At 41.1% G+C, this 14,450-nt stretch overlaps 1 protein-coding gene across 1 annotated transcript in view; it reads left to right on the top strand.

Annotated features, from left to right (window-relative positions):
- The first annotated feature begins 1,346 nt into the window (after window positions 1-1,346).
- Window positions 1,347-14,450, top strand: part of GRIN3A (glutamate ionotropic receptor NMDA type subunit 3A) — a 212,291-nt gene continuing 199,187 nt past the window's right edge. Inside the window, exon 1 of the mRNA XM_025282153.3 lies at window positions 1,347-2,941. Within this exon, the coding sequence (XP_025137938.2) occupies window positions 2,243-2,941 (699 nt within the window). The 5' untranslated portion in view covers window positions 1,347-2,242. The remainder of the gene's footprint in view (window positions 2,942-14,450) is intronic.

Here is a 14,450-nt window from a genome sequence, read left to right as displayed (position 1 = left end):
TTCACACACAGACAAGCACACCTCCTTACAACACAATCGATTTCCAGTCTTCTTGGAATGCAAGGACCACAAAATTCTATAATTTTCTTTTTCAGATGCTAATCAGTGGAATCATTTGGAGCAAAAGGAAAGTTCCAACATCCATGCACCAGAGCCTATATAGGGCTTCAGGAAGAATCTTTCCTTTCTGGTTCAGACTCTAGTATGATTGCCACTTTGGCCTCATGGGAGTCTTTTCTCTAACACCCCAGTCTTGCAAGAGCTAATTAGAATGTCAGGTAAGGTTAGCGCTGAGATGGCTTTCAAGATCTGTGCTGAGGAAAACAGCATTCACTTTGCAAGCTTCTTGAAAATTTTATTTAGCTAGAGCCTCTTCATCCCAAGGATTTAAAGCAAAATGGAAACTGTAGCTCATGAATCAAAACAACTCTCCAGAGCTAAAAGCTAGCTGTATTTGCATAACAATTTACCAGATCCAAATAGCAGGGCAAGGTTAGGTAAAATAAATTGCCAAGGTCATGGTTCTCTGGAAGTGTTATTGAAATTCAGAACTCCTGATGCCAGGTGCTTGTTCTGCCCCATGGATATCTGCCTACTCTCCTCATAAATGATGAATGCATGCTAAGTCGCTTCAGTTGTGTCTCTTTGCAACCCCATGGACTGTAGCCCACCGGGCTCCTCTGTCTATGAGATTCTCCAGGCAAGAATACTGAAATGGGTTGCTATGCCTTCCTCCAGGGGATCTTCCCCACCCAGGAACTGAACCCAGGTCTCCTGCATTGCAATAGATTCTTTACCATCTGAGCCACCGGAGAAGCCCCCTCATAAATGATACTGTGGCATGAAATAAAATAAATCTACTGTGTGTGTGGAAACCAGAGCACTACCCTTAACCTGCTCCTTCCAACTCCAGATTGGTCTGGTCATGGAGGAAAAGGTCAAATCATAACCCACTGACCTCCTTGTATTCAATACCACACAAACGAGAGCTCTTACTAGTAGCAATAATCTGAAGGACACTTGGTCTAAACCAGTATCTGCTGTTTAGTGTGCATTCAAAGTATGATATTTTAAATCTCTTGGTCACATAATTGCTTCAAATTTTGTTATAATTCTGAGAACCCTAAAACATTGGGATCCTCAAAAAAAAAAAAAAAAAGTCAAACGTCCACGTGCCAAAAAGCAGGAGGCTGAGGAGATTAAACGTATGTATATGTGGTTCTTGCTTTAATACCTTTAGCTAGAAAAACCGTTAAAAAGACATCGAAGAGGAGCTTCTTAAAGTCACTGCCTCTTTCAGCCTATCCCAGGGAACCACTGGATTTCAGATTCCTCAGGCGCAACTCCGAATTCAGAATTCGTTTTAGGGCGCAAGGAATATCGCCAACTACGACTCCTGGCCTTGGAGGGGCGAGAACTTGTCAGGGGTGCGGAAAGCGCCACCCGCGACTCTCAACCATCAGCGGGCGTTTAGCGCAGCCAAGCGACAGGCCGGCGCCTGGCTCAGCAACAGGGAGGCGCCGGCTGAGGTGGGGAGAACTTTGCGCTCGGAGCAGAACCACCCTTTGCTGGCCAGTCGTGTCGCTCCTCTGAGGAAACCGGCGGCGGCGGCGACTGGGCGGAAAGAGGACGAAAGAAGGAAAGGGAGGAAGTAGCGAGGGAAGAAGAAAAATGAAGCCAGCACTGGGGGAGCCCGCGAGAGGGCGGCCGACGGCGGAGCTAGCAGGATTTGGCTGCTGTCTCGCACCCCAGGTGTGAACCCCCTTCTCCTGCGCGAGGCCAAGGAAATAAGTGGGTCTCGTCTGGGCGGAAAAAGAAGAGTCAAGAATCCAAGTGAGCTTCTTGCCTCCTCGCTCCCTGTCGCCCCCTAGAAATCCTCTCAGCTTCTCAGCCCAGCCTCCCCGCGGGACCGGACGCAGTGCCCGAGCCGCCCTGCGGATGGGGCGGGCAGGGAACGGGCGCCCAAGCCGCGGGTGACCAGCGCCGCCCGCCCCGCTCCGCGCAGGGACCGGGCGGGCAGAGGATGCGAGGCGGAGGGACTTGGGAGCGGGTTCTGAGACTGCCGAGGGCGCGCTAGCCTCCCACTTGGATGGCCCAGAGTCCGCTCCAGCTCCTGGGACCGCTTCGCCAAGCCTAGTGAGCGGCGCGCGGGACCTGGGGGCGGAGACCTTAGGCGGCGGCTGCTGCAGCGGGGTGAGCCGGGCGCAGGAGGGGGCGCGCTTTCTCCCTGCGGGTCTCAGTAATGAGGAGACTGAGTTTGTGGTGGCTGCTGAGCAGGGTCTGTCTGCTGCTGCCGCCGCCCTGCGCACTGGTGCTGGCCGGGGTGCCTGGCTCCTCCTCGCACCCGCAGCCCTGCCAGATCCTCAAGCGCATCGGACACGCGGTGAGGGTGGGCGCGGTGCACTTGCAGCCCTGGACCACGGCACCCCGCGCGGCCAGCCGCACCCCGGACGGCAGCCGGACAGGCGCCCCGCGAGATGAACCTGAGCCAGGGACTTGGCTGCCCCCGGCGCCCTCGCCAGGCGCACGCTGGTTGGGGAGCGCCCTGCATGGCCGGGGGCCGCCGGGCGCACGGAAGCCGGGGGAGGGCGCCAGGGCCGAGACCCTTTGGCCTCGGGATGCCCTTCTCTTCGCCGTGGACAATCTGAACCGAGTAGAAGGACTGCTGCCCTACAACCTGTCTTTGGAAGTAGTGATGGCCATCGAGGCGGGCCTGGGCGATCTGCCGCTCTTGCCCTTCTCCTCCCCTAGCTCGCCGTGGAGCAGTGACCCTTTCTCCTTTCTGCAGAGCGTGTGCCACACCGTGGTGGTGCAAGGGGTATCGGCGCTGCTCGCCTTCCCTCAGAGCCTGGGGGAGATGATGGAGCTCGACTTGGTCAGCTCCGTCCTGCACATTCCAGTTATCAGCATCGTGCGCTACGAGTTTCCACGGGAGAGTCAGGTGAGAGGAGTCTGACGCTTGGAGTGGAGATGGACGCCACTAGGGGCCGGGACGGTAGCAGGGGCTGGGGTGGGGAGGATGGGTGGCGGGCGGAGAGGGAAAACCCGGGTGAAGACCTTAGGGACGTGGGGCTTTACAACTTTGATATTGTTTGAGGATCGGACCATATCCGTAGGTTATAGGTAGAAGGATCTCAGTAGAAGTAAAATAAAACACATTAAAACTCAGATGGAAATAAAATGAGAGGTAGAGGTAGCAAGATGGAAGGAAGAAAGGGGGAGAATAAGAGAAAAAGGAAGTCTTCACGTTTTGACCAGCTGGGAGAAAACTAGTGGTTACCCGATGGAAGTTGAAGTCCCAAGTTCAGGAGGATAGAGAGCTATCGAGGTTCTAATGACTAGCGCGGGGGATGGGCATAGAAGAGCCCAGATTGCCAGAGTCTTTCAGTCCCGGGAGGAACTCTGAAAGCAACTGTCAGAAAGAGCACCTGCCCTCTCCGACTTTGGACGATGTCCCTGAGCTTTAGGCGATGGTGTAAAGAAAACACCTCCCTCTGAATTCCTGTGCGTAAACATGAAATCTGCAGTTAGTACAGAAGCAATAGGTAGTCTGGTAATTAGTCTTGGATTCTGAAAGACATTAAAAACATAACCTGATACCGGAAAAATGGATGGGAGGACTCATTTGGGATTATTTATTTGTCCCTACCCTCTCTTTATGTGATGTGGGTTCAGAAACTGGCTATATTTAGTTGTGTTCTCAGCCCATTTCTGCACCAATTGTCTAGAAATAAAGACTAATGATTTCGTTTCCTATGGGTTAAATGTGTGTGTGTGGTTTCAATAGAGGAAGCTATTTGTGAACTTAACTGTTGACAATTAATAATAAGATAAATATTTTTTTAAGGCAGGGTCCTCTTAGCAATGGGAGATTTCTGCATTTTGTGCATTATTTTTTAGTAAGATATCAAGAAATATTAAGCATTGCACAAAGTATTTATGAAACAAATAGGTAATTGTCTTTGGTCCCATTTTAAAGACTGAGAAACTGAGGAAAGTTCAGAGGCTTGATCCACATTGGTTGGTATATTAGTAAGAATCCAGACTTGGGAGAATTTCTCTCTATATCATTTCACTCTGTCACTGTAGCTGGAAAAAATATTTCTAATCTCTCTTCTTCCACTATGATATATATACAGAGATAAGAAATAAAATGAGTAAGAGCAAATACATATGAAAAGTTTGATCAAATCTATGCATAATATATGAAGAGAGTACTAAAGGTTTCTTTTTCTAGAAAAATGAATCTTAACATTTTTAATCTTAGGAAGGGTGGGTTCAGGCTACTTTCTGCAGTTGCCCAGAAGATTCCTATTTAATATTGAACTGTAGAGATTTGATCTGTAGAGTGCAGACTAATTAACTTTAATCTAAAATATTTCTGTCACCTGAATCTGAATGACTGTAGGCAGCAGATGGGAAGGCTTGGAAAACACAGATGCACAATGCTGCCAATAGCCAGAGTGTTATAAACATGAAATTGCATCCATAGGGGTGTATCATTATTAATATATATGCAGAATCAGACATAACAAATGCAAGAGTCAGCATAACTTGCTTCTCATCATTGCTTCCTTATTACCTAATACTTCATACATGCTAACAGTGTTCACAGTCTCCAGGCTCCTTTCAATTTGTAGATTGTTTGCCAAGAGTCTTAAATAGGAAGAATTTCCCCCCAAATTAGTGTTCCTTAGTTAGAAGTGAAATTGTCTCTGCTCCCTGATGAATTTTTGTGATATGCAGCACACTTCAATAAGGAGACCAGAGAAACTGAAGTAGCATCTAGAATCAGTAAATTTCAAAGCTTTAGGACCATTGGAGGGCAGAGAGTCCTCCAGGGACAACCCTTGCAAGCTGACAATAAAATAAATACTGTGTCAAGCACATTTGCTTCTGTATTTCAATTCAGAAGTGTATTTAAAATCACTATTGTCATTGTTACTTTCATGGCACACATCTTGAAAGGGGGGAATTATTGTTTTTGACTCAAATCTAGTTTGGCCAACTGAGGACATTTTCTTTCATTTATCTTTGTATTTTAACTTCAAACATATCTAACCTGTCTTACTTTAGTATATAATTTAAATGTCTTTCTATAATGTTCTATATTAAAAACATCCAGCTCAATGCCAAGTCACTGTAATATGTAATTTTAGGATATGACCATCATCTGCTTTCAGCAAAAAATAAAAACTGATCTTTCTCTGGCTTCTCCTGAAAAGTGGAATTTTATCTAATACAGTGATGGGATTTTTTTAAAAACTTTCTAAATATAAAAGCATGCTGAAGTCATTTTACACATTAAATAAATTTGGCTTAAATTAGCCACTGTCCTTATTAGAGTCTCCTGCCCAGTGACCTAGTTTGTTGACTGTGCCAGTGTCTAAATAAAGGATTCTAGAAGAGGGTGGACTTGTCCACACAATCATACAAATCAAAATTGCTTTCAGAGCAGGAGCAGCAACATGTTTTCTCCCACTTCCTTTTGGGCTACTGATATTTTTATATGAAACCTAATTAATAAATAATGGTTTGGATCACATCCTGCCACAACTCCTGAATGGAGATACCACTGAAATGATCACCCCCTGACAATAGTCATTTTATTTCAATATACTATTCATTCAGAACATAAACACATAGGTCCATCAGCTTGGATGGAACAAACTTCCTTCAAGCATGGAAATCCATTAAAAATAAGATTGTTAGCTACCCTGCTTTAGAAATCATATGTGTAATATCAGTACTTAGTAAAAGCTTAATACAATATTACACATAGGATAAGATCAAAGCATTCTTCCATCCCCAAAATTCTTACTTTATTACACCCAAATCTCCACTTGAAGCCAACCGAATTCTGTTCCTATGACCTTCAAATAATGATGCTGCACATGGATCCAGTTACATTTAAGTTACTTTGTTACTGTAAGTTCCTACAGTTCTTTCTTTCTCTTCACACCCCCTACTACTTTTTCTTCAGAGAGTTTTATATAGTTTCTCCAAAGTTAACACCTCAAAATTTACTTGCTAAGGTAGTGACAGACACACATTTCTTTCTAAAATGTATCTTATGTTAATTCCATATTGGTTTCATTAGGCAGAATTAATGGAGTAATATAATTGGCTTAGATTCAAGCCCATGCAATTAAAAAGAGACTACATTGCTATTTTCATCTCTCATTGAATGTACCATCCACAATGTATATCATGAACTATATATGCCAACTAATTAATATATGTTTATTCCCATGGGAATATAAGTATTTTTAGATGGTCCATTTTTATAATACAGGGAGAAGTACTGAATTCTGTTTATTAGAATTTGACTAGCATGGTGCCACTTTTGTATGGTACAGGGGAAAAAGCAATGATATCACAACATAACTTACCTGCCTCGTGAGGGGACAAGTGAAAGACATTTCTTTTTAAAACATCTGCTCTCAGTTATGGTAGTTTTCCTTGACTTTCTGCACATAGGCACTGTGCTCTCTCTTGGGGGAAACATATTCTTCTACAATTCATGATGAATGACTGATAGTAGCACCTAATTATTGCTAACTTGAAGATAAACGATTTCAAATTAAACATCAAGTGATGCAAAACTTTTCTTAGCAATATAGACTCCTCTTGAGAAATAAAACTAGAACTAATTTGGAAGTTTTTATTTTTAATCTGGCAAATTTTTATAGCACTTATTTTTCTAGATAAATAGAGCAGAAGACACTAGCAAACACCATTCATTGGGCAGTTAATCTGTCTCATCCCCTTTTCTTTGTGACTGCCATAGAAGAGTCCATAGAGAATCTTGGGTCTTGATCCCCTTGGCTGTTACATCTTGGGGTTAACTTATGATTGAATCAACTGAAGACCAATTTTGGTGTCAAATTCCTTCCTGTTTTATCTTCTGGTGTGGCAGAAGTCACCTTGGATTTTGTGCCATTAGATTGTATTTCATGAATAGCAAGTAGCAAGTCTTAGTCGCTCAGTCATGTCCTATTCTTTCCAACTCCATGGACTGTATCCCGCCGGGCTCCTCTGTCCATGGAATTCTCAGACAAGAATATTGGAGTGGGTAGCCATTCCCTTCTCCAGGAGATCTTTCCAATCCAGGGATCAAACCCAGGTCTTCTGCATTGTAGGCAGATTCTTTACCATCTGAGCCACCATTCATTAACCAATCATTTTGGTTAAATGAGCACAGTTATTGGAAGGTATATTAAATAATACTCAGAAGACTCAGTCTACCCCTGCCTCTTACTGGCCATGGAATTTTAGGGAAGTGCCTCTGGTCTCTGAGCATCTAGGCTTGTCAGTCAAAAGAAGGTTGACTTTACCAATCTGACAGAGTTGTTGTGTGAACCAAATAAAGAAAGTGACGCACTGTGAAAAAATTTATAGTGTTAGCTAAATAACCAGTAGAGAGGTGTTAGTTTTGATCTGATAAGAATCATCCCAGTCCTAATTCACCACTAATGCTCCATTACTTGTTATTAATCAAAATGAGATTTGATTCACAGTGTAATGTGTCTTCATCTTCCACCTTACTCTATACCCACTCCCTCATTTTATTTCTCTCAAAAGCAAGTGGGTTTAGCACCCACCTCCTGCCAAACAACTGTGTTCCTGAATAGTTTACCGCCTTGCCTAGCATTAGAAGACATGCCAAAGCTACCGTTTCTATACCAATGGCAAATTTTTATAAATGTACATCATCAGTGCAGTTTCTAGAGCCTTAGTTATTACCATAGAAGCTTCAATAAGATGCCCAATAACACTTTTCAGAAATGTTGGTCTCTCATACATCTCCTATAGGAGAACTTATAGTAGATTGCTCGTGAGGCTATGGCCACAGGGTCTAACCTCTCCACCCCAACTTCTCCTGCCACGCCACTAAGCATACAGTTTTGCCCCTCTGAAATTATTTTCCTGGGAAGTCTTTCTTGGCAAAGCAGTGTGTTGCTTCATAGCGGCACACGCTCCTTATCCCATCTTGGATAGGCAACAGTTGGCAGACTAGCTGCTTTGAGGATCATTGCCCTAAGCACCACTGTGGAGCTCTCATAGCAAGGTATTGCACACTTTAGTGGCCCCACACAATGTAGAGAGGACTTCTTTCTCTTTTCTCCTGCCTGGTCTAGCTGCTGCTCCTCACATACACAAAAGAGTAAAGAAACAGTACAGCAGCAAAAATGGGGTGCAAAATCTCTAAAACTAGGCAGGAAGGAAGAAAGAACATCTCAGCATCTGTCACACTGCTTCTTGAGTCAATGCATGAATAACAAACTAATGGAAATCTTTAAGCCACTATTTCTTTCTCAGATCTTTCCTTTGGGGGATGGTGGGAAATAATTGGAGAAAAGGTAAACAAGGAGTAAGCCAGCCACCTTCCCCTAAACCTATTACATCAGCTAGACTTGCAGCTCTCCAGAATATAAAAGGTTCAGACACTTGCAGGGGAGACGGTGTTTCTCCTCCATTGAGGGAACAGGTTGATCATACTGACCTGGGCTGGTATTGTGTCAGTTGGAGAAAACTGACCATGAAAGGCTACTATCTGGTTGGCCAGGGATGGTCTGTCTGTAGAGATAAAACTTCAAGGATTCAAACGGTAAAGAATTAAGCAGGATGACTTTTCTTTTAGTGAGGGTGAATTATGCCTCATTGTTATTCATTTGAGACATAGATTTAGGAAAAAATCCAGTCATATATATTTACATAAAATTTGTGCTTTTCAAGGCTCCTTCACAAATGTGCTTATAACATCCCTTTAACAGTCTTATGAGGAAAATAACAATGTATAGACAGCATAAAAGGGCGGGAAGAGCTATACATTACAGAAAGTGAGAGGTTACCAAGAGGAAAAAATACTAAAGCCTCCCTGTTAATTTAGTACATTTGTCAGCCTATAATCTGAGAATCCATCACTGCTTTTGAATTATTGCAGGAAAAAAGATAAAATAGAATGACATCTACTTCTAGGTGTGATGGTTAAAAGCATATTTTACACTAACTATCCAATATAGTTTAATTAAGTGACTCATAATATAACTTTACAATAGAGTGCTATGTACCCTTTCAAAATGAAGATATATTTATTGACACAGAATAAAAAATGTATATGTTTTATGTAAAGTATGACCTTCTATAAAATATAAAGTCTAGAACTTTATTAAAAAGTTAAATGTGATTGTAAGTGAATGGTGGAAGTTCAGATTTTCCCCTATGCATGCTTCTTTTTTTCTAAAACTAAGTATGTATTACCTACACAATTAAAAATAGAGAGGGGCATCCCCAGTGGTCCATGGCTGAGACTCCATGCTCCCAATGCAGGGGGCATGGGTTCAAGCCCTGGTTGGGGAACTAAGATCCCACATGATGGTATGGCCAAATAAATAAATAAAATTTTGTTTAAAAAGTTCTCATGCCACAACTAAAGATCCCATGTACCACAACTGAGACCTGGTGCAGCCAGATTAATAAATATTTTTAAAAAATAATAATAATAATAATAAGAGAAAAAAGACAAGTCTTCACATTTCCTCACCACTGCTTTCAATACTTCAATATGAAAATAAAGATTTCAGTAATAAATTAATTGTAGAATATGTTTAAATTTATCTTTTACATCCATATTTTCAATTTTATCCTCACAATTATTTTGAGAAAGTTAGTGTTTATTTTACAAATCAGACAATAATAACATATAAATGGAAGAAATGCAAGCTAGAGGTGAAGAGAATAGATTTTTGAGATGCACAGACCTATGTTTGAATCTTAGCTCTATAGCTTTCTAGATATCATACCTTGAGAAACATGCCTGGTGTCTCCATGCCTCAATTTTTGATCCACAAAATATGACCGTCTCATAAAGTTACAATGAGGATTGTATACGGTAAAGTTTGTATATCATGTATGCAAAGTTCAAAGCACACCACAGTGTATTTTTATTCTAATGATCATTCTTTTAGCACATAGTGTTAGTGTAACTTAATAGAAAACTAAAATAATCAGAATGAGAGCTTAAATATTCTAGCTTGCTCTCTCCGGAGTACTTCTAAATGCGTTTTCAGTATGCAGATGATATTTAAACTTACGAGATCTGATTCCAGTGGGCCAAGCTTAAGAAACAAACAGATGCTGCTGTTTTGAAACCCCATTTAGAGTTCCAATTCACTGAGGTGCACCCTCAGGTTAGGTATGTGTAAATTTAGTCATCAATGAGGTGAATGATGACCAGTTGCTTTTTTTGCATGGATTCTGAATGATTGGATCTTTGGAGCAGTTACAGAGGTGAAAAATAACGTTCTATTTCTATTTGTTGATATTAGGAATTCACAAGTCTTGCCTTACCTACTACCCTAATTTCTCACAGGCTCCCAGGAACTAAATTTAAGGAACAGTAGAAGCATGACACAGTTGAAAGTTTTGACTTCTTGGGGGAGAGGGGGAGAAAAGGGTTTTTAGAAAGGGGAGAGTCTCAACTAGATGTGGATTTAAGGTTCACAAGTTTCCCTTTTTTCATGCAAGCTTTATATCCATACTAATGGATCTAACTTGTGTCATTTATTAGATCCAAGTTTAGGGACAGTAGCATTGTTACATGGGCTTCCCAGGTGGCGCTAATGATAAAGAACCCACCTACCAATGCAGAAGACATAATAGAAGAAGATTTAATCCCTGATCCGGAAGATGCCCTGGAGGAGGGCATGTAAACCCACTCCAGTATTCTAGTCCGCAGAATCCCATGGGCAGAGGAGCCTGGTAGGCTACAGTCCGTGGGGTCACGCAGAATCAAACACGACTGAGTGACTAACACACACAAACACACACATACACACACAGCTCTGTTATATACTAAGGATTACAAAAGATATCCATAAAACAAACTCTGTGTTTGATTGAATCTTGACTGTATCAAAATCATTTGATGCATTTACAGCTTTCAGGGACTTTTAAAATATGCATCACTTTTCTGGTTATGAAAGTAATGCATATGTGCTACTGCCCCATGGGTGTCCTGACATATCCTTGAGTAACATTTTTTTATGTATTTTATTCTCTCAAGGATAATGCTTTAGAATTTTTAGAAACACTTGGATACAAGTAAAGAAAGCCGTATTGTCACTCCAATTGTACATTGGAATCAAAGAACAGAAAAAAAGAATTCACCTTTTTAAAAAAAAAATTTTCTGAAAAGTCAGAGTTGACATGGCTTTCGAAGCATGGACATTCTGAGTTGGTGGAATTTCTGTATTAAAGGGTGGTATTTTCCTTTATATTTGAGCCTAGCTTTGTATTTTCAAGGCTCTGCAAGTGCTGAGCCTGTACAGTTCCAAACAATGGCTCTGTCTGGGTCTTTCAGTAGCATTCTTAGGAATGACTTAGACATGGGTTGTCACTACTCTCCCCTCAGTTAGGGGTGGTCATTAGCTGAACTTTCAGTACCAAGGCTTTGGCTGCATAGAATATGTTGGTGGTTTTTTTTTCTATTGAAAGCCTCAACTCAAAGCCAAACAAAAGTTGAATGAATACTCTCCAGGTAAAAAATAAAAATTTTTATTTCCATAAACGAAGTTGGATGCTCAGCATGCCTTTATCTAATAGAATTACTATCTGGCTCAGTTGTGAAATTCTATTTGTTCAGTCCCAGCCAGAGGTACTTAAACAGGGATTCCATTTAACAAAAAATTTACTTCTATGTGTTGTGAATTTAATAGGTTCAGATAGAGAGCTGTTATTGTTTTGATGCTATACGAGGAATTAATTTGAGTCATGTCATACAGTGTGTTATACACAGAAGGAAATGCTTCCGTGTACACCTGAAAATGAATGGTAAATCCAAGCCTGAATTAAGCCAATGTACCTTCTGCTGGTTGAAAGTACAGGGCGCCATCTAGTGGTCCTTAGATTATCAGTTCAGTTCAGTTCAGTTCAGACGCCCAGTCGTGTCCGACTCTTTGCGACCCCATGAACTGCAGCACGCCAGGCCTCCCTGTCGACTCCAACCTCTCAAGGCAAGAAAAGGACTCCAAGAAGCTTTTAGTCCTTTTCCTGGTCTTTTGACCATGGGACATCTAGGTTAGTCCATCTAAGAAAAGATCTTCTTTAGCCTTCTAAGAATTCCCAACAATCTCTGCTGTTCTGCCACCATAATGGCGGTCATATACCTTAAAATATACACACCTCACAGTGTGTATCTAGAGGAGTTGGGAGAAAAATGTGAATAGCTTTAGAAATGTAAGATGGTTAATTATTTTTAGTAGCTGTATTTACTATCACTTTGTTTTATAATGCAGCTTGAAAAGACGTAGCCATTTTATTGTGTTAAGCATATCATTTGTTCCTTTATTCTGATTATAAAAAAATTATGTTCTTTGTGGATAATTCTGAAAGTTAATAAAATGCCAAAGAATAAAATAAAAATTGCTCATAAACCCACAGCCCAGAATTCTAGACATATGTATGTGTTATAAAACTGGGATCATGTCATTTTATGAAATTGTTTAACTTATAAACATCTTCCCATATCATTAATGTTTTTTCTATTTTTTAATGGCTTGATAGTTTGCCTTTGAATGGGCTGTTTCGTGATTTGTTTAACCAACCCCTTTTATTTGGACTAAGTTTTACCATGAAAGGATAAATGACACTGCTACTAATGGGACTTTACTTTAATCCTCCTTAATTAACATTCTTATAGATTTGGTGCTGTGGAACACCCTCTGCTTGAGTTCTGTGACACCATCATGGTTTTATTTCATTTTTTCTTTTTTAGTCGCTTCATTGCCTTTCAGTGATTGTGCTTCGTGTATTTGACCCCTTATAGCAGTAACCATAGTGCTGTGCTGTCCAATTTGTAAAAATTTTTTAATTGGTGGAAAATTGCTTTACAATTTTGTGTTGCTTTCTGCTGTACAACGATGAGAGTCAGTCATAATTATATACATATCCCTTCCCTCCTGAGCCTCCTTCTCCTCCCCCTGCCATCCCGCCCCTCTAGGTCATCAGAGAGTGCCAGGCTGGGCTCCGTGTGTTATTTAGTAATTTCCCACTAACCATCTATTTTACACTTAATACTGTATATATGTCAGCTACTTTCTCAGTTTGTCCCACCCTCACCTTCCCATGCTGTGTCCACAAGTCCATCTCTACTAGTTTCATCAGTACCATTTTTCTAGATTTCATATATATGCGTTAATATACAATACTTGTTTTTCTCTTTCTGACTTACTTCACTTTGCATAAGAGGCTCTAAGTTCATCCACCTCACTACAACTGACTTAAATCCGTTTCTTTTTATGGCCGAGTAATAGTCCATTGTATGTATGTACCACAACTTCTTCATCCATTCATCTATTGATGGACATCTAGGTTGCTTCCATGTCCAGTCTATTATAAATACTGCTGCAAGGATCACTGGGGTACATGTGTCTTTTAGAGTTGTGGTTTTCTCAGGGTATATGCCCAGTAGTGGGATTGCTGGGTCATATGGTAGATTTATTCCTAGTTTAAGGAATCTCCATACTCTTTTCCATAATGGCTGTATCAGTTTATATTCTTTTCAGCAGTGCAGGAGGATTCCCTTTTCTCCACATCCTCTCAAGCATTTATTGTTTTTTGATATTTTGATGATGGCCATTCTGACCAGTGTGAGGAAATACCTCATTGTAGTTTTGAAATGCATTTCTCCAATAATGAGCCATGTTGAGCATCTTTTCATGGGTTTATTGGTGATCTGTATATCTTCTCTGGAGAAATGTCTGTTTAGATCTGCCCATTTTTTGATTGGGTTGTTTGTTTTTCTGGTATTAACTGCTTCTGTATTTTGGAGATTAACCCTTTGTCAGTTGCTTTGTTTGTAATTATTTTCTCCTGTTCTGAAGGTTGTCTTTTCAACTTGTTTATAGTTTCCTTTGCTGTGCAAAAGCTTTTAAGTTAATAGGTCTCATTTGTGTATTTTTGTATTTATTTCAATTAATCTAGGAGGTGGGTCAGAGAGAATCTTGCTATGATTTATGTCAAAGAGAGTAACTGCCTGTGTTTTCCTCTAAGAGCTTTGTAGTTTCTGGCCTTATATTTAACTATTTAATCCATTTTGAATTTATTTTTGTGTATTGTGTTAGGAAGTGTGCTAATTTCATTCTTTTATATGTATCTGTCCAGTTTTCCCAGCACCTCTTACTGAAGAGGCTGTCTTTTCTGCATTGTATTATCCTTGCCTCCTCTGTCAAAGATAAGGTGCTCATATGTATGTGGGTTTATCTCAGGGGGTTCTATTTTGTTCCATTGATCTATATTTCTATTTTTATTGTGCTGTCCAATTGATAGCTGCTGTTGCTGCTGCTGCTAAGTCACTTCAGTCATGCCCGACTCTGTGCAACCCCATAGATGGCAGCCCACCAGGCTCCCCCGTCCCTGGGACTCTCCAGGCAAGAACACTGGAGTGG

The sequence above is a fragment of the Bubalus bubalis genome, chromosome 3 (assembly GCF_019923935.1).
Source record: "Bubalus bubalis isolate 160015118507 breed Murrah chromosome 3, NDDB_SH_1, whole genome shotgun sequence".
In the NCBI taxonomy this organism is placed as follows: Eukaryota; Metazoa; Chordata; class Mammalia; order Artiodactyla; family Bovidae; genus Bubalus; species Bubalus bubalis.
The sequence above is the reverse complement of the archived record's forward strand: the minus strand, read 5'-3'. Positions and strand labels throughout refer to the sequence as shown.